The sequence below is a fragment of the Helianthus annuus genome, chromosome 6 (genome assembly GCF_002127325.2).
Source record: "Helianthus annuus cultivar XRQ/B chromosome 6, HanXRQr2.0-SUNRISE, whole genome shotgun sequence".
Taxonomy (NCBI): Eukaryota; Viridiplantae; Streptophyta; class Magnoliopsida; order Asterales; family Asteraceae; genus Helianthus; species Helianthus annuus.
In genome coordinates this window covers 119,126,928-119,150,177 of record NC_035438.2, presented here as the reverse complement: position 1 = coordinate 119,150,177, position 23,250 = coordinate 119,126,928, and the positions used below count along the sequence as shown (strand labels likewise).

General features: G+C 42.6%; 1 protein-coding gene across 1 annotated transcript; it reads left to right on the top strand.

The window, feature by feature from the left end:
- Window positions 1-5,940: 5,940 nt before the first annotated feature.
- LOC110901220 lies at window positions 5,941-8,128 on the top strand. Its single transcript, XM_022148060.1, has 4 exons — window positions 5,941-6,508; window positions 6,556-6,999; window positions 7,330-7,545; window positions 7,728-8,128. Exons 1-4 carry the CDS (start codon window positions 5,941-5,943, stop codon window positions 8,126-8,128), a joined length of 1,629 nt encoding a protein of 542 aa, XP_022003752.1.
- The last annotated feature ends 15,122 nt before the right edge of the window (window positions 8,129-23,250 follow it).

Sequence of the window (23,250 nt, the reverse complement as noted above, 5' to 3'; positions counted from 1 at the left end):
AACACGTTTCCTTAGTATGACCATTTCTACCACAGTTACCACACTTCCTAAACCTACACTGACCGGCATGATGAAACTGACATACATCACACTTGGGCAGAGTACCCATATACCCTTTTCCTTTGTTTTCAGCACTTGCAGCGCCAGTCTGTCCCTCACCTGGCGGATTAGCGTCTCTGAGCTTGTTGGCATTGTTGTTATTCGCCCGAGTACCCTTCTTGAAATTTAAGAACTTTCTCATGTTTTCTCCAAACGACTCTATGTGAGTCTCTTTCTTCTTTGCCTCAGAAATCGTGAACTTGCCCAACCTGATTGCTTCTTCAGTCAGTGCCACACTCAAGTCGATTGCCTCAGTAATTATTGGTGGCTTAGAAGCAGTCACCATGCTTAGAATCTGAGGTGCCAAACCCCAGATGAAACGCTCAACCCTCTTAAATTATGGTTCTACCAAGTAAGGAACCACGCGAGACAAATCATGAAATCTCTGCACATACTCAGCTACTTTAGGACCTTCCATTTTCAGATTCCAGAATTCAGTTTCCAACTTCTGGATTTCAGCTCGGAACAATAGTTCTATCGCATGAGTTCTTTCAATTCTTCCCATGACAAAGCATACGCAGTAGCCTCACCCAAAGTTTGAATCTGAAGGTTCCACCATGATAGAGCCCCATCTAGAAACAGTCCAGAAATGTACGTGACTTGATGCTCTGGTGCACCTTTACTCATCCGCAAAATGGAATCCGTCTTCTCAACCCATCTCACAAAATCTACGGCACCTCCAGTGCCGTTGAAATTTAGAGGCTTGCAGTCCAAAAAATGCTTGTAGGTACAACCGTTAGGTGGGTTATTCCCTGAGGTACCTCCACTGTGTTCGGAGCGAAGGGCCTCATGTTGTGTGATGGCCTGTGAGATGCGCTCTTGTAATTCTGCCTCGGTCGTGGGCAGTTGATTGTTCCTTCGAGGAGGCATTCTCCTTCTAGTAAGAAGATTTGATAGGTCAGGTCTTATTTGTTAAGTAAATATATAGTTGTCTAGAGGTCGTATATACATACATATAAACAATCTTCATATCAAGCAATCATGCAACAACACAATCATAGCATAAGCAAGTAATCCAACAACGTGTTTAGTGAGAACATGATGATTGAGCTTTCATTAATTACCGACCACAGTTACATTGTTTACAAGTGTATCACATCAAAAGGGACATAGGGTCACACTACCCTTGTCCAATAAGTTTGTCAATATACAAAAGTCACATGATCAAAAGGTGGTCTTCAAAAGTCTTCACAATCTCGGCTCAATAATGGTGCTCTCACCAAAAGTAACGCAATCTGCATAAAACCAAAAACCAACTATGCTAATGGTGGAGGTGGAGGAGGAGGGAAGAAAAGCAAGCTGCGAACATGCGCAAGCTCCCCCTCGAGCTCGTATACACGACGAAGCAAGTAACTGGTCTACTGCTAGATAGTAAGGAAACGAGCATCAAAATCTGGAAAAGGAGTAAGAGGAGCAGGTGGATGTGTAAAAGGAGACAGTGATGAATGTGGGGGAACAAATGTAGACTGACAGGGACAAGGTGGAGGACGTGGAGTCAGCTCAAGCTCCAAAACTCTGCGGCTCATAATCTCAAACTGAAGCTGAAGTGATAAAAGTAACTCATCCCGTGTGTAGCCAACAAAATGGGAGGGATGATAGGGATCTGAGATCGGCAAAGCGTACGGTGGGAACCATCAGAGTGGCTCGTCAAGCGATGAAGAAGTGAAGGGAGCAAACGGTGCAACCTGTGAGGTCAGAGGAAATGCTGCTGAAGCAAAAGGATCGTAACTCGGATGCTGCCCTAAAGTACCTTCCCCTGGATAGGGTGCAGGTATGTCCTGAAGGAAAACAATTGGTAAATCAATGCGGTGGACATTAGACTCTACAGGAGGGAGATGAGCAACATCAGCGGGTGCGGGTGGAAGAATAAATAGCTCAACAACCGGAGGATCAACAGGTGCAGGAACTGGGTCAGGAATATGAGCTGCAATGTCTGGTAAACCAAAAGGAACATGGTCAGGATCAGGTATCGGCTCAGGGTCAACAGGTGCAACATCAGGTTGATCAAAATGAATAGGGTCCAGATCGGGGACATGCTCGGGGTCGTGTGGAGGAGATGGTGCAGCAGACATAGCTGTGTCATCGTGGGAGTCGGTAGCATAACGCTGCAGTCCTGCCGCCTGCAGGGCTGAGGATGTCACAAACTCAAAGGAATGACCGAATGTAAATTAGAATCAGAGGATATCTCAATGACAGGAATCTCAGGAGGTGGGACAGCTACAACATCCTCATCTATCTCACCGTCACCCTGGGTGTCAACTGGAGGACCGTCTACAAACAAATCGACGTCGTCATCAAACAAATCATCGAAAGGCCAATCCTTGGGAGGAATGACCATGAGAGGAATAGGATCGAGGATCGGAACCACGATGTGCTCACCATCGGGGTGACCAATGATGAGGTGATCATGGACTGGAGCAGGAATGACAAAAGGATCCTCGTCAGGAAAACCATCAACAAGGGGTAAATCATCGCCGAATTCGGGCAACACGAACAGCTGGAAGTCGTCCTCGTCCTCTGATAGCATGTCAGGATCACTCTCAGTATCTGACGTAAGTATCTCTGGCTCAGGTGCAATCTCATCATCTGAGAAGATGGCCATAGGGTCATCAATGTCTGATAACCCGCTCTCTGAAGAAGACATGATGCCTGTAACATAACAATCATAACAGGTGCACATATATTAACCACTATCACTTAGTATGCAATCAAGACAATTATCACTTGTTGGGATTGAACCCTACCAGAGGAACAGTTGATTAAAGCCAAAACCGGATCAGGGCAGTGGATCCAAAATAAGCAGATGTTATGTTTACATTCTCTCCCCTTGAAAGTGGTTCTAACATCTGATGACCTCCATCCACTAATCCTTTACAACAACTGATGTCTTACAAACTGCTGATCAAGTCTAAAGACTGATGAAGACTAAAGCCCTGTTGATCAATCTACTGCTATGGGTCAAGCACTGCTGAAGAAATCAAGTATTGCTGGAGTCACAATAGTGGAAGGATAAAAGCAGTAGTTTAGTCTTTCTTATGTAATGTATTGTAATCAGTAGTTAGCATAGCAGTGTTTGTATTATATCAGTAGTTAGAGTTTGTTAGGAGGTTAGATGTCACTTTCATGGTGATGTCAGCCAAGATGCTTCAGTGGTTTGCTCGTGCCTATAAATAGAACAGTACCCTGTACTGTTCTATTAGCTCTTTCACCACTTGTCTTCCTGTACGAGCAAATACTGTGAGCTCAGGCAGAGGGGGAGTTTGTTACATGCATGCAAAATTGTAATCGGTGATTGGAATAAATTCAAGCATTCGGTTCAATGTTCAAACATGTGTGTTGAAAGCATTTCTCCTATTTGATTGTGTGCAAAGTTTATTTCCATTTTATTTCCGCTGCAATTACTTATTCATCTCCATTAAGTTCTAAACAAAAACACAATAAAAAAGAAACTCAGATCCTAACAATTGGTATCACAGCTCGGACAATCAAATTTGATCTAACAAATCATTTTGACATAAATAGTTCAGCTCACAATCGTTGATACTGATAGTTGTTCATTTTGTTGAAAAATAGAGTAAGGTTTAATCACGATCAAAGTTGATTAATCAGTGCCTGTAAAACAACCAGGATGATGTCACAATCACAAGATGCAAACAATAGCATCGGGTCACTCTTCAAACTGTTAGTGCACGATGTCTAAAGCCTACGTCTTAGTCTAGGTCATGCTTGTATACGGTCTAGGAGTCTAAATATGTCAAGTATGTATAGTACAGGGGGCTGAAATGTAAAATTATGTGTTATTGTAGTGATTCTGCTTGAAATGACACTTTGTCATTTCAAGCGAAATCAGAAGGAAGTGATTCCGTTTGAAATGACAAGGTGTCATTTCAAGCGAAATCTCAGTAGTATATTTAGTCATGTATGTTTCTCATTTTGGCACGGAATCACGAAGTTGTAACCAAACTGCTGCTGGATTTCCAAGTGAATTTTAATGAGAAACAAGTGTTAAAAGTGATATTCTTCTGTTTTCTACTCATTTCTCTCTGATTCAACACTGTTTGTTTGTTTCCGCCACTCAAACAGTGGTATTATGACTCAGATTGACTCATTAGATCATCAAATCGGTCCTACAATTGGTATCAGAGCCAGTTATGAGCCAATATACCTGAATCAGAACATTTTTCTTACACTTTTTGAATTTCTGGACGTTTGAACGGACAAAATGGACTGAGTTTTGGATATATTGTGTAAAAGTGTGTTTTAACAAAGCCTTAAAAGAATCAGATCAAAATACGACCTAAAACTAGCAAAAATGGACAGAAAACCTGATTCCGCTTGAACGAGTATCTTGTGATTCCGCTTGAAAAAGTGTAACATTTCGAGCGAAATTAGGTATTCCGCCTGAAAATTGTTGATTCCGCTTGAAAAATTTGAAGCGAAATAAGTAATTCCGCTCGAGTTGTTTATTCCGCTGGAGTGTACTTCTAATTCCGCTTGAGGAATTAGTTGATTTCGCTTGAATTACTGATTCCGCTTGAAACGTTAAATCAGTTTAAAAGTCTGATTTCGCTTGAAAAACCTAATTCAGCTTGAAAATCATGTTGTAAGTGTGAAAGTCCATTTTTTTCGTGACATTTCGTTTGAAGTTCAGTTTGTGTAGAAAGTATTTTCAGTAAAGTCACCTGTTTTTCAAAAGTTGAAAGTTGTTCGGTAATCTATTTTTCTAAAATGGACAACCAAGATTTTTACAACATGTTTTCCGGCAGTGGTATGACAGCAGGACAGAGCCCAACAAGTATTGTTCAGAATGTCAATATGGAAAACGAATTGGGAACAATGCAAAAACCTCCCAAGCTGATTAATCTAGATGAATATGTAGGATGGTCAGGGAGATTTAAGAACTGGGTTCAAGCTAATCATTTCGAATGCTGGATGAAGATTGAGAAGAAGTACGTTCCACCGGTAGATGGTTTGGGTTTGGAGAAGGGTATTGGAAGTCTGACAGAGACAGAACCAAATGACTTCAAAGCCGAGAAAAAGATGATTAGTATCCTCCAGCAGGCTATTAAAGAGGATATTTTAGTGTTGTTACAACATGAGGACAATGCACAATCTATGTGGCAGTCATTAAAGTTAAAATTTCAAGGAAGTGTGTCCATGATCAAGAGCAAGAAGGCTTTGATCAAGAAAGAGTTTGATATTTTTACCGGCATGAAGGGTGAAACTACAAAGCAACTGATCGAAAGATATTGCCATTTAGTAGTTGAGATGAAGAGATTGGAAATCACTAAGACCAATGAAGAATGGATTGATAAGTTGTCTGATGCATTGCCATATGACGAGTGGGGCACTTACCTAATGATGTTGAAGAACAATTTAGATTTTGTGAATTTGAACCTTAGTTCGTTCATCGAAAAGATCGAAGCTCATGAGTTGGAGTTATTAAAGATCAAGAAGATGAACTCAGCGAATGTTCAACAGGATGTGTCACTGTACTACAAAGGCAGCACTCCAGCAACTACAAATCTGAGTCCAAAGATACAAACTGGTTTCAGTGTAGACACAACATCAAGTGCTTCATCAAATACTCCACAAACAAACAAGCCTTCGTCATTTGCCAGCTACGAGCCAAACTTCAAAGCTCCAGAACAGACATCACCTCAAAGCTCGTCTAATTCAAACAATCAGGCGTATGTTTCTGGGATCCAATGCAACATTGCAGTCACCATCAAGAATGGGAATGAGTTTACTGAGTCAGCTGCAAAATAGCATATTGCATTGTTGGCTTCCGTGTTAGAGTCTTACGAGAGTTTGGTAGCGGGTAAGATCGGGAATCCGGACATGACCAAAGAGGATTACGATCAGATAGATCCGGAGGAGCTTCAGCTGATAAACATTAAGTGGGGTATGGCTAGTCTAGTGAGGAGGGCACAGCGTTTTATGGAAATTACTGGTAGAAATAGTCTTTCTAGACCTGATCAGAAGCTAGGTTTTAACAAGTCTAAAGTAACCTGCTTCAAGTGCAAAGAAAGAGGCCATTTCAAAAGAGAGTGCCCAAACAGAGAAGTGAATAATCATCTGAATCCGTTCACGAATGACTATTACAGGCAGGCAATCTACCACAGGTCGAATCAACAACCTGTAGTTCAAAGACCACAAATCGAGAACAAACCAGAGAAAGCTCTCATTGTGAACCAGGATGACGAGAAAGTTGCTGAGGGATTCAGCTGGGATAAATGCATCCCTGGAAGTGATGGACAGGCTATGATGGCTGAGATAGTAGAAGAGCCAGAGATTGTTGTGGAGCCTGAAGTGGTTGTTGAAGATGCTTCTGTGGATAGCATGGCTAGTATTGAGGAGTTAGCTGCAGAAGTTTATTACTATCAGTCTGAACAGAAGGTATTAGCCAGTTCTTTGAAATCTATCATGCCTCCTAAAGTTTTTGAATCTTTGCAGGTTTCTTTGAAGAACCGACAACTAGATTATGTCCACGATTTGAGGAGAAGAAAGAGTCTGTCGAAGAAATGATCGATGTGACAAAAGAAATGACCGAAGACACTTTGAAGGAAATTGCTGACAGGGCTCTCATGGCAAAACTGAAAGAGGTAGACACAGAACTTGTGAAACCCGAGTCTGTCGGTACCGAGTCAGTTCAAAAGGAGTCGGATCAGGAGTCAGGAATTGAGGAGGTCAAATCTGAGAAAGTGTCTGAGTCAGAGTCGAAAGATATCGGTAAACAGGAAGTGAAAACTGCTCATGAAGTAGAGATTGTTGAAAAAGTGAATTCAATGACTGAAACCCCATGCCAAAAGTGTTTAAAACCTTGCATGGAGTGTCTTGAAAAAGACGCTAAGTTTCTGGAATTGAAACAACACGCTGACATGTTAAAATTTGATCTAGGTTAAGTTAAAGAGGCATATGATACACTGGCCAGATCAATTAAAATGATTTAAAAAGAAAGTGTCGAAAATGATAAAGCCACGAAACTAGTAAAAGCAACACTTTTTGATAAACAAGTGGAAGTTAATTTTCATCTTGACATAATCGCATCATTAAAGAAAGAGTTAGAATTAACTAAAATTGAAAATGAGCGAATTGATAAGAAATTGATGAGCTATGTTGCATCGTCTTATGTCCTTGAGCAGATTGTTCCACGACAGCCCAATGCAACACCGGTCTTTAACAGCGTTCCACCCCCAATGTGGAATCATTATACTCAAAAGTATCCAGATGGGGTGGAAGCTGCATTGAACCTCAAGCTGAGGACAATTGAGGATGAGTTGCCAGAGAGCATTGATGTTACATTCTCTCCGCCCGACACAAGCAACGAGTCACAGGTCATCAAGACTGTTGTCGACCAGGTGTTAGATGAAGAGAGTGATAACTCTGAGGTTGAAATCATGAATTCTCATTCTGGGAAGTCTGTGTGTGATTCTGAAGACGAGGGTAACTTTTTAGACCGTTTCATACCGAAATCAGACAAAGTCTTGAATGATGATCCGATCATGGTGGTGTACACAATGATTGAAGTGACAAGCTTTACTCGGATTTTGAGTATCCGCTTCAGAACGCAAAGATTGAAAATGTTGAGAAAGTTTTCTAGTTGGTTGAAATTGACATTGCTGAAGTTAACAACAAAGAGTTCTTTTCGAAACCGAAAAAGTCGTTTGTTACGTCACGTTTTAACAACTTGGGTAAGAAAGAGTGGGAAGGGAATGGTAACAAGAAGAAAAATGGTAACAACTTTAAAAACAAAGGAATTAGTTTTGAGAAGAAGATGGCTAAGAAGGTTGTTAAGCCAAAAGATAAAATGAATGATGTCTTTGTTGTTGGACCAAGTGTGGATGATGAGAAAGATTACATTTTTAGTCAGAAAGCCATTGACGATTTCAATGCGGCAAAGAAACTAAAAGAAGAGTCGTTCAAATCAACTTTTGTCGAGTATGACAAAAGAGTTTACTATCGCTGTAATGAGATCGGACACATGGCAAAACAATGCAAGAAATTTTTGAAAAACCTGTCGTTATAAAACCTGTTGTTCAAAAACCTCGACCTAAGTCACCAATTGACAAAAAGCGTAAAAAACCAATGGTTTCACCAATTCGCATCTTGAAGAGGGGTGAATCTTTGGAGTCGGAAGATAAGCCGAAATTGACCTTTGAGGTTGGCAAATCTTCAAAGACTCACAAGACTTCAACGATTTATCCAAAAACAAAAGTTTTTAAAAATCAGTCATGGGTTGTGAAATCAAAACCATCGGTCGAGGAGAAAAAGATGGAAAACATTTTGAAATATGAAACAAAAGGTTTGAAAGATGATGTAGTAGAGTTTGAGTCTGAGCTTGATAAGTTTCTTGCAGAGTTTCCATCGATCAAAAATGAAGTTAAATCAAAAGTAAAAACTGATGTTCCGAATGTCACCTTTAACTTTCCAAAGATTGATGTGCCGTGTGATTTAGTGTTTGGAAGTGTCTAAACAGTTAAGAGGTCATGGGCATCATTGTTTGAATGATGTGCTATAATGTGTGCAGGGGCTGCCCAGGTCAATCATTTCAAAATGGATCATGGACAACGGGGCCTCAAGACATATGACGGGAATGTTGGCACTTTTATACGACGTTAAATCAATCAATGGAGGTTACGTGGGATTTGCCGGAAACCAGGGTGGCAGGATTGTGGGCCAAGGAACCCTGACGAATGGGGTAATTTCGTTTGAGAAAGTGAATTACATCATAGAGTTGGAAAACAACTTGCTTAGTATTTCTCAAATCTGTGATAAATCGTTTACTGTACATTTCACAAAAAATGAATGTCTGGTTTTAAAACCTGGGTTTTTAAATTCCCTGAGGATATGGTGCTGTTGCGCGCTCCATGAGAAAATGACTTGCATATTCTTGATATGAGTGTCGCAACAACAACAAATCATCAAAAACAATGTTTTGTGTCGAAAACAAAAGCAACAGAAAAAGAGTCTATTAAGTGGCATCGAAAGATGGGCCACATTCATGTTCGAAAAATGAATTTTTGGTGCATAACGATTTAGTCGAAGGTGTAAATTTAAAGAATTTTCATTTGTCTGATGATTGTGTAGCTTGTAAGAAAGGAAAGCAGACTCGGAAGTCACACCCACAGAAGTTGCTGAATTCGATCAGAGTACCGCTTGAGAGACTCCACATGGATCTCTTTGGGCTGGTCAATGTGAAGAGCATCAGTGGAGATTTATACTGCTTGGTAGTCACTGACGACTTTACAAGGTTTTCGTGGGTAGTGTGCTTGGAAAGAAAAGATCAGTTGTTTGAGTTGCTGATGGTTCTGTTCAAAAATATGGAAACGCTGTATAAGGTGCCTATCCGAAGAATACGAAGTGACAATGGAATAGAATTCAGGAATAACAAAATGCTCGAGTTCTGTAATGAAAAGGGGATTCTTCATGAATTCAGCGCGCCATACACTCTGTGACAACTCGAATTTCCAAGATTCCTATTTCGCATTTATTGCACGTTCATGTATTGTTTAGCTGTTTATTTGCACGATTGAATGCTATGGAATTGTATACGTTTTGATACAATGAAGTGTATTGTGTGATTGTGCATGGGTATGTGTTAATTGTAATAAACTTGTCAAATATGTAAACTTGGTGATGAAACTATGAAATTGTTTGAGATGGTGTACTATTGTAAAATATATTAATCAAGGGTGTAGAGAGCTATTAGTGAAACTTAAGCTATACATAACCCTAATCTCTTGTTCACTAACCATTTTCACAAAATCAAAAGCACGTACTTCATTCTCTAATCTCCTAGCAATCATCATCACCATCATCATTGGCAAGATATTCATCACTCTTGATTCCTCTCTTTCTCTAGAATCATTCAAGGTAATTGTTATTTGATTATTGTAATCCTTGTAAACCCAAATCGATTGCTTGATTATTATTAATTTCTTGAATCTTGTAATACTTGAAAACCCTAGTTCTTCATATGATACTTTCTGTGATCATTGATTGGATTCTGATTATGATGCTAATGGTATTGGATAGTCATTTAATCGATTGCCTGGTGATTTTAGAATACACGATTGTTTTGATAGTTGGATTGATGCTAGACTGATATAATGTAATTAGGGTTTTTGATCGCATGAATATTGAAGTGTAACCGTTGTGATTCTGTGAATTGTCTGGGAAATCACGCATGTTGTTAGTCCGTAGTTAAGTCAGAGTTTTAGATTGAATTGTCTGAGTTTTAATCCATGAAATGTTACCCGAACTTGTTAGTGATCAATAGTCTGAGTTTTAAATAAGATGTTATAGTCCGAGTTTTATATATCACATCAAGAGGATCCGAGTTTTATGAAAGGGAATAGGGTCCGACTTTTAACCATTATATCCTGTCCGACTTTTAGGATGTAAAGGGAGGGGGGTCCGACCTTTACTAGTGTGGTCCGAGTTTTGAACCCTACCCCCTTGTCCGAAGTTTAAACAAAAAAAAAATAATATAATAAGAGGGTCCGAGTTCTTTGCATGTGGTCCGAGTTTTAGGCTACTAAGCCTTATGTCCGACTTTTTAAATGATAGCAAAGGGTCCGAACTATACAAATGGATTGTTGTCCGACTTTTAATTAGGCATAATGTGTCCGAGTTTTGCTACATCATATGGTCCGAGTTTTAAAGGGAGATAGGTTGGTCCGAGTTTTGAACAGGGGAAACCCCTCCCCCCCCACACTTGCCTGAGTTTAGAAGGGCAAAGCCCTGTCCAATGTTGTGAGATGTTCAATTAGAAACAATGAATTGCATATTAGATATTGATTAGTCTGTTAAGCTGTATATGACACCTTGTTAAATCCTTGACTTCGTTATACCTGTGAAGTTTAATAACGCTACTAATGTACTGAGTATCTTAACGGTGACAATCAGATTATCATCCATGTTAGACTGAAATGTGAAAGCAAAGGTGTGACGCATGAATTATGTGAATACGATGAACTGATTACATGATGTATGATTCTATATGTATATAAGCGTACGATATTGAATGCAACTATATGATTCTGCATGCGTAAACATTCTATGTGACATCATCATGTACACAATAAACACACAAGACACAGCTGCTTGAATGTCAATGATTTGCAAACCTTAATTTGATGCAAACACTTACATCATATCATGTGCAACGTATCCTAGGTCGTGTGTAACGGACTTAGACATTTGATAAACCCTAGAGCATAGCATAACGAGCAAACCAAGGTGAGTTCACACCCTTACTAAGGCATGGGATTCCCAAGGGCTTGGGAATGGGATTGAAGGAATAAGATTGAATAGATTCGTACTGACACTAATACTAGACTACCATACCATTGTCCTCGGTTGTGCAGGACACATACGTATGCTATTCACTGTCCTCGGTTGTGCAGGACACATACTTACAATCTACGTAGACTTATACTTATTACTATCCTCGGTTGTGAAGGATACTCACGTAAAACCTACGTGTACTTATACTTATTACTATCCTCGGTTGTGAAGGATACTCACGTAAAACCTACGTGTACTTATACTTATTACTATCCTCGGTTGTGAAGGATACTCACGTAAAACCTACGTGTACTTATACCTATTACTATCCTCGGTTGTGAAGGATACTCACGTAAAACCTACGTGTACTTATACTTATTACTATCCTCGGTTGTGAAGGATACTCACGTAAAACCTACGTGTACTTATACTTATTACTATCCTCGGTTGTGAAGGATACTCACGTAAAACCTACGTGTATTTATACTTACTACTATCCTCGGTTGTGAAGGATACTTATGGTTACGAGTAGTCTAGTGGTTATACAACATGGGAAGCCCCCACCAATAGAACGTACTAACAGCCCAGTAGAGCCACCTGTTACAAACGAACTTACTATTACACATTTACTTTCTGTGAACTCGCTCAACTAGTTGTTGACTCGTTGCTGCATGCCTTGCAGGACCTTAGGTACTTATGGAGCTTGCACTGGAGGCGCGGTCGTTGTGGACAAGGATCATGATTACTATGTTGAACTGTTATGACATTTAAATCTATTAACTATGTTGGGTTACTTACATGCTTCCGCTACCTAAACTATGTTTTGTTGGAACATCAATTGTATTGAATTGGGTTTATGAATTTCTTTAATTATTTATATTGTTCAATATGATTGGTGGCTTGATCCTGGTCAGTCACGCTCCCAAGCGGTGGTACTCCGCAGGTGGATTTTGGGGGTGTGACAGATTGGTATCAGAGCCATTGGTTATAGAGAACTAGGTTTTAATATGGGAAAACATTTTTATTAAAACCAGACTATAACCAGAACACTGCTCTCAACGATCCACAACGACGCTTCGCTCCACGTGCAAGACTCGACATACTAGGTAATAAGGTTTATGTTTATTGCCTACATGCTAGAATTGCATAGAACTTTGCTCGTAGTATGCTTACATTACCTTGCTCACTACTTGTTATTGCTTGAGAACACCTATGTGCCTACACTTTTCTGTCATCGCACTACTCGCGAACCACTCATACTTATGCTACCTTTACTGTTCGATCATGTCTGCACGTGTTAACATGACTCAAGCCCAGTTGACGGCTCTCATTAACGAACAAGTTGCTGCGGCGCTTGCAGCCGCACAAGCAGGAGGTATAACCTGCTATTCCAGACCTATCCTAGGATGTTAGATCCTACTCTCGTGACCCAACTCTCGCGCTTAACCTTGACCTATCTTTCTCGCGCAACGGGTCAGAACGCATAGCAACCTATCTGCACATTCAAGAACTTCATGGACTGTCGTCCAAGCACATTCAGTGGCACAGAAGGAGCAGTTGGACTACTCCATTGGTTTGGGAAGCTCGAGTCGGTATTCGAGATGTGTGAATGCCCTGAGGCTCGCAGGGTCAAGTACGCCACTGTTACGTTGGAAAGAATCGCGCTAACCTAGTGGAACACGCAAGTTCAGATATTAGGGCTGGCAGCTGCTAACGCCACCCCTTGGAACGATTTTAAGGAACTCATCAAAAAGGGAATACTGCACGCGTGATGACATCCACAAGTTGGACGTGGAGCTTTACCATTTGAAAATGACGGGGTCAGAAATTGAAGCTTATACGAAACGGTCGAACGAACTGGCCATCTTGTGTCCAACCTTGGTGGACCATCCAAGCAAGCGTATCGAATTGTACCTCAAGGGTCTAGCCTCAGAGATTCAGAGCCATGCTACATCGGCTAACCTCGACAATATCCAAGACATTCAGCGTTTTGCTCATCGCCTCATGGATCAGGCAGTGGAACAGAACAGGCTGCCTAGTTGTATCAGCGCTATTACTACCGCTACCACTTCTGCTACTCCCGCTACTCCTAGTGACAACAAGCGGAAATGGGATGGGTATTCCAGCAAGGGTTCAGCTACCGTTCGGTCTCAAGCGCAGCAGCAGCGCAAGAATAGTGATCACCAGAGCCGAGTCAGCCAACTTCTGGCGGTCAGGGGCAGGGTGGATATCGGGGAATTCACCCAACGTGTAACTAATGCAACAGACACCACGGTGGTTAGTGCAACGAGGGACGTTGCCAGAGGTGTCTCAAGATGGGCCATGGAGCTAAGGATTCAGGAGCCCACGGCCTGCAAATCGGAATCGCCAGCAGCAACAGCAAGCAGAAACCCTATGCAAAGAAAAGATTGTTCGCATTCCTCATTCTGGTCAAGAACCTCTCGAAGTTCAAGGCGACAAGAGTGGTGCTGTGGTTGGCATCATTTCTTTCTTAAAGGCGCAGAAATGTTTACGAAAGGGGCACACGGCCATTCTGGCACTTGTCACTGACGCATCAGCAAAGGAAAAGAAGCTGGAGGATATTCCAGTTGTATGTGACTTTCCTCAGGTGTTTCCTGAAGATTTACCCGGTTTACCGCCTCACCGCCAAGTCGAATTCCAGATTGAGTTAGCTCCTGGAGCAGCACCCATAGCTCGAGCACCGTGTCATTTAGCTCCAACCGAACTGGAAGAACTGTCAAAGCAGCTACAAGAGCTCTTGGAAAAGGGCTTTATTCGTCCAAACTCTTCGCCTTGGGGAGCTCCAGTGTTATTTGTGAAAAAGAAGGACGGTACCTTCAGGATGTGCATAGACAACCGGGAACTCAACAAGATGACGGTGAAGAACCGTTATCCTCTTCCGCGTATAGACGACTTATTCGACCAGTTGCAAGGGTTGTGTCACTACTCCAAGATTGATCTAAGGTCTGGTCATCATCAGCTGAGAGTCCAGGATGAGGACGTCTCCAAGACAGCATTCAGAACTCGCTACGGTCACTACGAGTTTCTAGTCATGCCATTTGGGCTTACGAACGCGCTTGCAGTTTTCATGGATCTTATGAACAGGGTGTGCAAACCCTATCTTGACAAGTTCGTCATTGTCTTCATCGACGACATTCTGATCTACTCCAAGAGTCAGGAGGAACACGAGCAGCACTTACGTCTTATCTTGGAACTCCTTCGAAAGGAGCAATTGTACGCAAAGTTTTCTAAATGCGACTTCTGGCTTCGTGAAGTCCACTTCTTAGGCCATGTGGTGAACAGGGATGGGATCCATGTTGATCCATCCAAGGTAGATTCGATCAGAAACTGGCCTGCACCACGTACACCGACAGAAATACGCCAATTCTTGGGTTTGGCGGGGTATTACAGGCGATTCATTAAAGACTCCTCTAAGATCGCACAGCCGCTTACAATGCTGACACAGAAGGGTGTCACCTACCGCTGGGGAGACTCCCAGGAAACCGCTTTTCAGTACCTGAAGGATAGACTATGCAGCACACCTATTCTCTCATTGCCAGAAGGCACGGATGATTTTGTGGTTTATTGTGAGGCATCGATACAGGGGCTTGGTTGTGTATTGATGCAGCGGGATAAAGTTATTGCCTACGCTTCTCGTCAACTCAAAGTTCATGAACGGAACTACACGACGCACGATTTAGAGCTGGGAGCTGTTGTTTTTGCGCTTAAGATATGGCGACACTACTTGTACGGTACCAAGTGCACTATTTACACCGATCACAGGAGTCTCGAGCATATCTTCAAGCAGAAGGAATTGAACATGCGTCAACGACGATGGGTCGAGCTGCTTAATGATTACGAATGCGCCATCAAGTACCATCCAGGCAAGGCCAATGTTGTGGCTGACGCTCTCAGCCGGAAAGACACTCTACCTAGACGCGTACGAGCCTTGCAGCTCACTATTCAGTCCAGTCTTCCCGCACAGATACGAACTGCTCAGATGGAAGCATTAAAGCCTGAAAACGTCAAAGCTGAAGCCTTACGCGGCTCAAGGCAACGAATGGAACAAAAGGAAGACGGCGCCTACTATGTAACGGGGCGTATTTGGGTCCCACTTTATGGCGGTTTACGAGAGCTTGTAATGGACGAAGCTCACAAGTCTCGCTACTCGGTACATCCAGGGTTGGATAAAATGTACCACGACATCAGAACTACATACTGGTGGCCTAGCATGAAAGCCCACATCGCTACTTACGTCGGCAAGTGTTTGACTTGTGCAAAGGTCAAAGTGGAGTATCAGAAACCAGCGGGCCTACTTCAGCAGCCCAAGATACCGCAATGGAAATGGGAAGAAATTTCCATGGATTTTGTTACAGGCCTACCCAGATCCCAGCGTGGAAATGATACCATATGGGTGATCGTGGATCGACTCACAAAGTCTGCACACTTCCTGGCTATAAAGGAAACGGATAAGTTCTCCACCCTCGCAGACGTTTACCTTAAAGAAGTTGTTTTGAGGCACGGGGTGCCCACCTCCATCATTTCGAATCGGGATGCACGATTCACGTTAGAACTATGGCAAGCGATGCACAAATCTTTCGGCTCACGGTTAGACATGAGCACAACGTATCATCCTCAGACGGATGGGCAGTCTGAGCGAACAATCCAAACTCTTGAAGACATGCTTCGGGCGTGTGTTATCGAATTCGGCAACGGCTGGGAAAAACACCTCCCTCTGGTGGAGTTCTCATACAATAACAGCTATCACACCAGCATACAAGCCGCTCCATTCGAGGCATTGTACGGGCGTAAATGCCGGTCACCTCTCTGTTGGGCAGAGGTGGGGGATAGTCAGATTACGGGTCCAGAGATTGTAGTGGACGCCACAGAAAAGATTGCACAAATACGACAATGCATGGTGGCAGCACGCGACCGTCAGAAAGCCTACGCGGATAAGCGTAGGAAGCCATTGGAATTTCAGGTCGGGGACCGGGTTTTACTTAAAGTCTCACCCTGGAAGGGTGTGGTTCGATTTGGTAAACGAGGCAAACTCAATCCACGGTATGTTGGACCGTTCGAAATCACTGAAAGAATAGGCCCAGTAGCCTACATACCGAACCTACCAGCTGAACTCGGTGCAGTTCACAATGTATTTCACGTGTCGAATCTGAAGAAGTGCCTGTCAGATGAGACCCTCATAATTCCTTTTAAGGAACTCACTATCGACGAGCGGTTGCAGTTCGTCGAGGAACCAGTTGAAATCACAGACCGGGATGTTAAGGTCCTCAAAAGCAAGAGAATCCCTCTTGTTCGAGTTCGTTGGAACTCCCGACGTGGCCCAGAGTACACCTGGGAACGCGAAGACCAAATGAAAGAAAAGTACCCCCAATTATTCGAAATCAATGCAACCACTACTGAGGCTGAAGCTACTACTACTGAATTTTGGGACGAAATTCCAAATCAACGGGGGGATGATGTGACACCCCAGGAAAACCAGTAAACGATACAACTTACCTAGCTTCCTCAGTAACCGCATGCTAAATTTCGGGACGAAATTTCTTTCAAGTTGGGGATAATGTGACAACTCGAATTTCCAAGATTCCTATTTCACATTTATTGCACGTTCATGTATTGTTTAGCTGTTTATTTGCACAATTGAATGCTATGGAATTGTATACGTTTTGATACAATGAAGTGTATTGTGTGATTGTGCATGGGTATGTGTTAATTGTAATAAACTTGTCAAATATGTAAACTTGGTGGTGAAACTATGAAATTGTTTGAGATGGTGTACTATTGTAAAATATATTAATCAAGGGTGTAGAGAGCTATTAGTGAAACTTAAGCTATACTTAACCCTAATCTCTTGTTCACTAATCATTTTCACAAAATCAAAAGCACGTACTTCATTCTCTAATCTCCGAGCAATCATCATCACCATCATCATTGGCAAGATATTCATCACTCTTGATTCCTCTCTTTCTCTAGAATCATTCAAGGTAATTGTTATTTGATTATTGTAATCCTTGTAAACCCAAATCGATTGCTTGATTATTATTAATTCTTGAATCTTGTAATACTTGAAAACCCTAGTTCTTCATATGATACTTTCTGTGATCATTGATTGGATTCTGATTATGATGCTAATGGTATTAGATAGTCATTTAATCGATTGCCTGGTGATTTTAGAATACACGATTGTTTTGATAGTTGGATTGATGCTAGACTGATATAATGTAATTAGGGTTTTTGATCGCATGAATATTGAAGTGTAACCGTTGTGATTCTGTGAATTGTCTGGGAAATCACGCATGTTGTTAGTCCGTAGTTAAGTCAGAGTTTTAGATTGAATTGTCTGAGTTTTAATCCATGAAATGTTACCCGAACTTGTTAGTGATCAATAGTCTGAGTTTTAAATAAGATGTTATAGTCCGAGTTTTATATATCACATCAAGAGGATCCGAGTTTTATGAAAGGGAATAGGGTCCGACTTTTAACCATTATATCCTGTCCGACTTTTAGGATGTAAAGGGAGGGGGGTCCGACCTTTACTAGTGTGGTCCGAGTTTTGAACCCTACCCCCTTGTCCGAAGTTTAAACAAAAAAAAATAATATAATAAGAGGGTCCGAGTTCTTTGCATGTGGTCCGAGTTTTAGGCTACTATGCTTATGTCCGACTTTTTAAATGATAGCAAAGGGTCCGAACAATACAAATGGATTGTTGTCCGACTTTTAATTAGGCATAATGTGTCCGAGTTTTGCTACATCATATGGTCCGAGTTTTAAAGGGAGATAGGTTGGTCCGAGTTTTGAACAGGGGAAACCCCCCCCCACACTTGCCTGAGTTTAGAAGGGCAAAGCCCTGTCCAATGTTGTGAGATGTTCAATTAGAAACAATGAATTGCATATTAGATATTGATTAGTCTGTTAAGCTGTATATGACACCTTGTTAAATCCTTGACTTCGTTATACATGTGAAGTTTAATAACGCTACTATCGTACTGAGTATCTTAACGATGACAATCAGATTATCATCCATGTTAGACTGAAATGTGAAAGCAAAGGTGTGACGCATGAATTATGTGAATACGATGAACTGATTACATGATGTATGATTCTATATGTATATAAGCGTATGATATTGAATGCAACTATATGATTCTGCATGCGTAAACATTCTATGTGACATCATCATGTACACAATAAACACACAAGACACAGCTGCTTGAATGTCAATGATTTGCAAACCTTAATTTGATGCAAACACTTACATCATATCATGTGCAACGTATCCTAGGTCGTGTGTAACGGACTTAGACATTTGATAAACCCTAGAGCATAGCATACCGAGCAAACCAAGGTGAGTTCACACCCTTACTAAGGCATGGGATTCCCAAGGGCTTGGGAATGGGATTGAAGGAATAAGGTTGAATAGATTCGTACTGACACTAATACTAGACTACCATACCATTGTCCTCGGTTGTGCAGGACACATACGTATGCTATTCACTGTCCTCGGTTGTGCAGGACACATACTTACAATCTACGTAGACTTATACTTATTACTATCCTCGGTTGTGAAGGATACTCACGTAAAACCTACGTGTACTTATACTTATTACTATCCTCGGTTGTGAAGGATACTCACGTAAAACCTACGTGTACTTATACTTATTACTATCCTCGGTTGTGAAGGATACTCACGTAAAACCTACGTGTACTTATACCTATTACTATCCTCGGTTGTGAAGGATACTCACGTAAAACCTACGTGTACTTATACTTATTACTATCCTCGGTTGTGAAGGATACTCACGTAAAACCTACGTGTACTTATACTTATTACTATCCTCGGTTGTGAAGGATACTCACGTAAAACCTACATGTATTTATACTTACTACTATCCTCGGTTGTGAAGGATACTTATGGTTACGAGTAGTCTAGTGGTTATACAACATGGGAAGCCCCCACCAATAGAACGTACTAACAGCCCAGTAGAGCCACCTGTTACAAACGAACTTACTATTACACATTTACTTTCTGTGAACTCGCTCAACTAGTTGTTGACTCGTTGCTGCATGCCTTGCAGGACCTTAGGTACTTATGGAGCTTGCACTGGAGGCGCGGTCGTTGTGGACAAGGATCATGATTACTATGTTGAACTGTTATGACATTTAAATCTATTAACTATGTTGGGTTACTTACATGCTTCCGCTACCTAAACTATGTTTTGTTGGAACATCAATTGTATTGAATTGGGTTTATGAATTTCTTTAATTATTTATATTGTTCAATATGATTGGTGGCTTGATCCTGGTCAGTCACGCTCCCAAGCGGTGGTACTCCGCAGGTGGATTTTGGGGGTGTGACAGATTGGTATCAGAGCCATTGGTTATAGAGAACTAGGTTTTAATATGGGAAAACATTTTTATTAAAACCAGACTATAACCAGAACACTGCTCTCAACGATCCACAACGACGCTTCGCTCCACGTGCAAGACTCGACATACTAGGTAATAAGGTTTATGTTTATTGCCTACATGCTAGAATTGCATAGAACTTTGCTCGTAGTATGCTTACATTACCTTGCTCACTACTTGTTATTGCTTGAGAACACCTATGTGCCTACACTTTTCTGTCATCGCACTACTCGCGAACCACTCATACTTATGCTACCTTTACTGTTCGATCATGTCTGCACGTGTTAACATGACTCAAGCCCAGTTGACGGCTCTCATTAACGAACAAGTTGCTGCGGCGCTTGCAGCCGCACAAGCAGGAGGTATAACCTGCTATTCCAGACCTATCCTAGGATGTTAGATCCTACTCTCGTGACCCAACTCTCGCGCTTAACCTTGACCTATCTTTCTCGCGCAACGGGTCAGAACGCATAGCAACCTATCTGCACATTCAAGAACTTCATGGACTGTCGTCCAAGCACATTCAGTGGCACAGAAGGAGCAGTTGGACTACTCCATTGGTTTGGGAAGCTCGAGTCGGTATTCGAGATGTGTGAATGCCCTGAGGCTCGCAGGGTCAAGTACGCCACTGTTACGTTGGAAAGAATCGCGCTAACCTAGTGGAACACGCAAGTTCAGATATTAGGGCTGGCAGCTGCTAACGCCACCCCTTGGAACGATTTTAAGGAACTCATCAAAAAGGGAATACTGCACGCGTGATGACATCCACAAGTTGGACGTGGAGCTTTACCATTTGAAAATGACGGGGTCAGAAATTGAAGCTTATACGAAACGGTCGAACGAACTGGCCATCTTGTGTCCAACCTTGGTGGACCATCCAAGCAAGCGTATCGAATTGTACCTCAAGGGTCTAGCCTCAGAGATTCAGAGCCATGCTACATCGGCTAACCTCGACAATATCCAAGACATTCAGCGTTTTGCTCATCACCTCACGGATCAGGCAGTGGAACAGAACAGGCTGCCTAGTTGTATCAGCGCTATTACTACCGCTACCACTTCTGCTACTCCCGCTACTCCTAGTGACAACAAGCGGAAATGGGATGGGTATTCCAGCAAGGGTTCAGCTACCGTTCGGTCTCAAGCGCAGCAGCAGCGCAAGAATAGTGATCACCAGAGCCGAGTCAGCCAACTTCTGGCGGTCAGGGGCAGGGTGGATATCGGGGAATTCACCCAACGTGTAACTAATGCAACAGACACCACGGTGGTTAGTGCAACGAGGGACGTTGCCAGAGGTGTCTCAAGATGGGCCATGGAGCTAAGGATTCAGGAGCCCACGGCCTGCAAATCGGAATCGCCAGCAGCAACAGCAAGCAGAAACCCTATGCAAAGAAAAGATTGTTCGCATTCCTCATTCTGGTCAAGAACCTCTCGAAGTTCAAGGCGACAAGAGTGGTGCTGTGGTTGGCATCATTTCTTTCTTAAAGGCGCAGAAATGTTTACGAAAGGGGCACACGGCCATTCTGGCACTTGTCACTGACGCATCAGCAAAGGAAAAGAAGCTGGAGGATATTCCAGTTGTATGTGACTTTCCTCAGGTGTTTCCTGAAGATTTACCCGGTTTACCGCCTCACCGCCAAGTCGAATTCCAGATTGAGTTAGCTCCTGGAGCAGCACCCATAGCTCGAGCACCGTGTCATTTAGCTCCAACCGAACTGGAAGAACTGTCAAAGCAGCTACAAGAGCTCTTGGAAAAGGGCTTTATTCGTCCAAACTCTTCGCCTTGGGGAGCTCCAGTGTTATTTGTGAAAAAGAAGGACGGTACCTTCAGGATGTGCATAGACAACCGGGAACTCAACAAGATGACGGTGAAGAACCGTTATCCTCTTCCGCGTATAGACGACTTATTCGACCAGTTGCAAGGGTTGTGTCACTACTCCAAGATTGATCTAAGGTCTGGTCATCATCAGCTGAGAGTCCAGGATGAGGACGTCTCCAAGACAGCATTCAGAACTCGCTACGGTCACTACGAGTTTCTAGTCATGCCATTTGGGCTTACGAACGCGCTTGCAGTTTTCATGGATCTTATGAACAGGGTGTGCAAACCCTATCTTGACAAGTTCGTCATTGTCTTCATCGACGACATTCTGATCTACTCCAAGAGTCAGGAGGAACACGAGCAGCACTTACGTCTTATCTTGGAACTCCTTCGAAAGGAGCAATTGTACGCAAAGTTTTCTAAATGCGACTTCTGGCTTCGTGAAGTCCACTTCTTAGGCCATGTGGTGAACAGGGATGGGATCCATGTTGATCCATCCAAGGTAGATTCGATCAGAAACTGGCCTGCACCGCGTACACCGACAGAAATACGCCAATTCTTGGGTTTGGCGAGGTATTACAGGCGATTCATTAAAGACTCCTCTAAGATCGCACAGCCGCTTACAATGCTGACACAGAAGGGTGTCACCTACCGCTGGGGAGACTCCCAGGAAACCGCTTTTCAGTACCTGAAGGATAGACTATGCAGCACACCTATTCTCTCATTGCCAGAAGGCACGGATGATTTTGTGGTTTATTGTGACGCATCGATACAGGGGCTTGGTTGTGTATTGATGTAGCGGGATAAAGTTATTGCCTACGCTTCTCGTCAACTCAAAGTTCATGAACGGAACTACACGACGCACGATTTAGAGCTGGGAGCTGTTGTTTTTGCGCTTAAGATATGGCGACACTACTTGTACGGTACCAAGTGCACTATTTACACCGATCACAGGAGTCTCGAGCATATCTTCAAGCAGAAGGAATTGAACATGCGTCAACGACGATGGGTCGAGCTGCTTAATGATTACGAATGCGCCATCAAGTACCATCCAGGCAAGGCCAATGTTGTGGCTGACGCTCTCAGCCGGAAAGACACTCTACCTAGACGCGTACGAGCCTTGCAGCTCACTATTCAGTCCAGTCTTCCCGCACAGATACGAACTGCTCAGATGGAAGCATTAAAGCCTGAAAACGTCAAAGCTGAAGCCTTACGCGGCTCAAGGCAACGAATGGAACAAAAGGAAGACGGCGCCTACTATGTAACGGGGCGTATTTGGGTCCCACTTTATGGCGGTTTACGAGAGCTTGTAATGGACGAAGCTCACAAGTCTCGCTACTCGGTACATCCAGGGTTGGATAAAATGTACCACGACATCAGAACTACATACTGGTGGCCTAGCATGAAAGCCCACATCGCTACTTACGTCGGCAAGTGTTTGACTTGTGCAAAGGTCAAAGTGGAGTATCAGAAACCAGCGGGCCTACTTCAGCAGCCCAAGATACCGCAATGGAAATGGGAAGAAATTTCCATGGATTTTGTTACAGGCCTACCCAGATCCCAGCGTGGAAATGATACCATATGGGTGATCGTGGATCGACTCACAAAGTCTGCACACTTCC

What these genes read in the sequence shown, in the direction of transcription:
- LOC110901220 (XM_022148060.1), top strand. Translation starts at nt 5,941, where the DNA reads ATGACCAAAGAGGATTACGATCAGATAGATCCGGAGGAGCTTCAGCTG. An exon ending in TGAACAGAAGGTATTAGCCA is followed by an intron (nt 6,509 to 6,555) that starts GTTCTTTGAAAT and finishes GAATCTTTGCAG; the next exon opens with GTTTCTTTGAAGAACCGACA. An exon ending in CATGTTAAAATTTGATCTAG is followed by an intron (nt 7,000 to 7,329) that starts GTTAAGTTAAAG and finishes AAAAGTATCCAG; the next exon opens with ATGGGGTGGAAGCTGCATTG.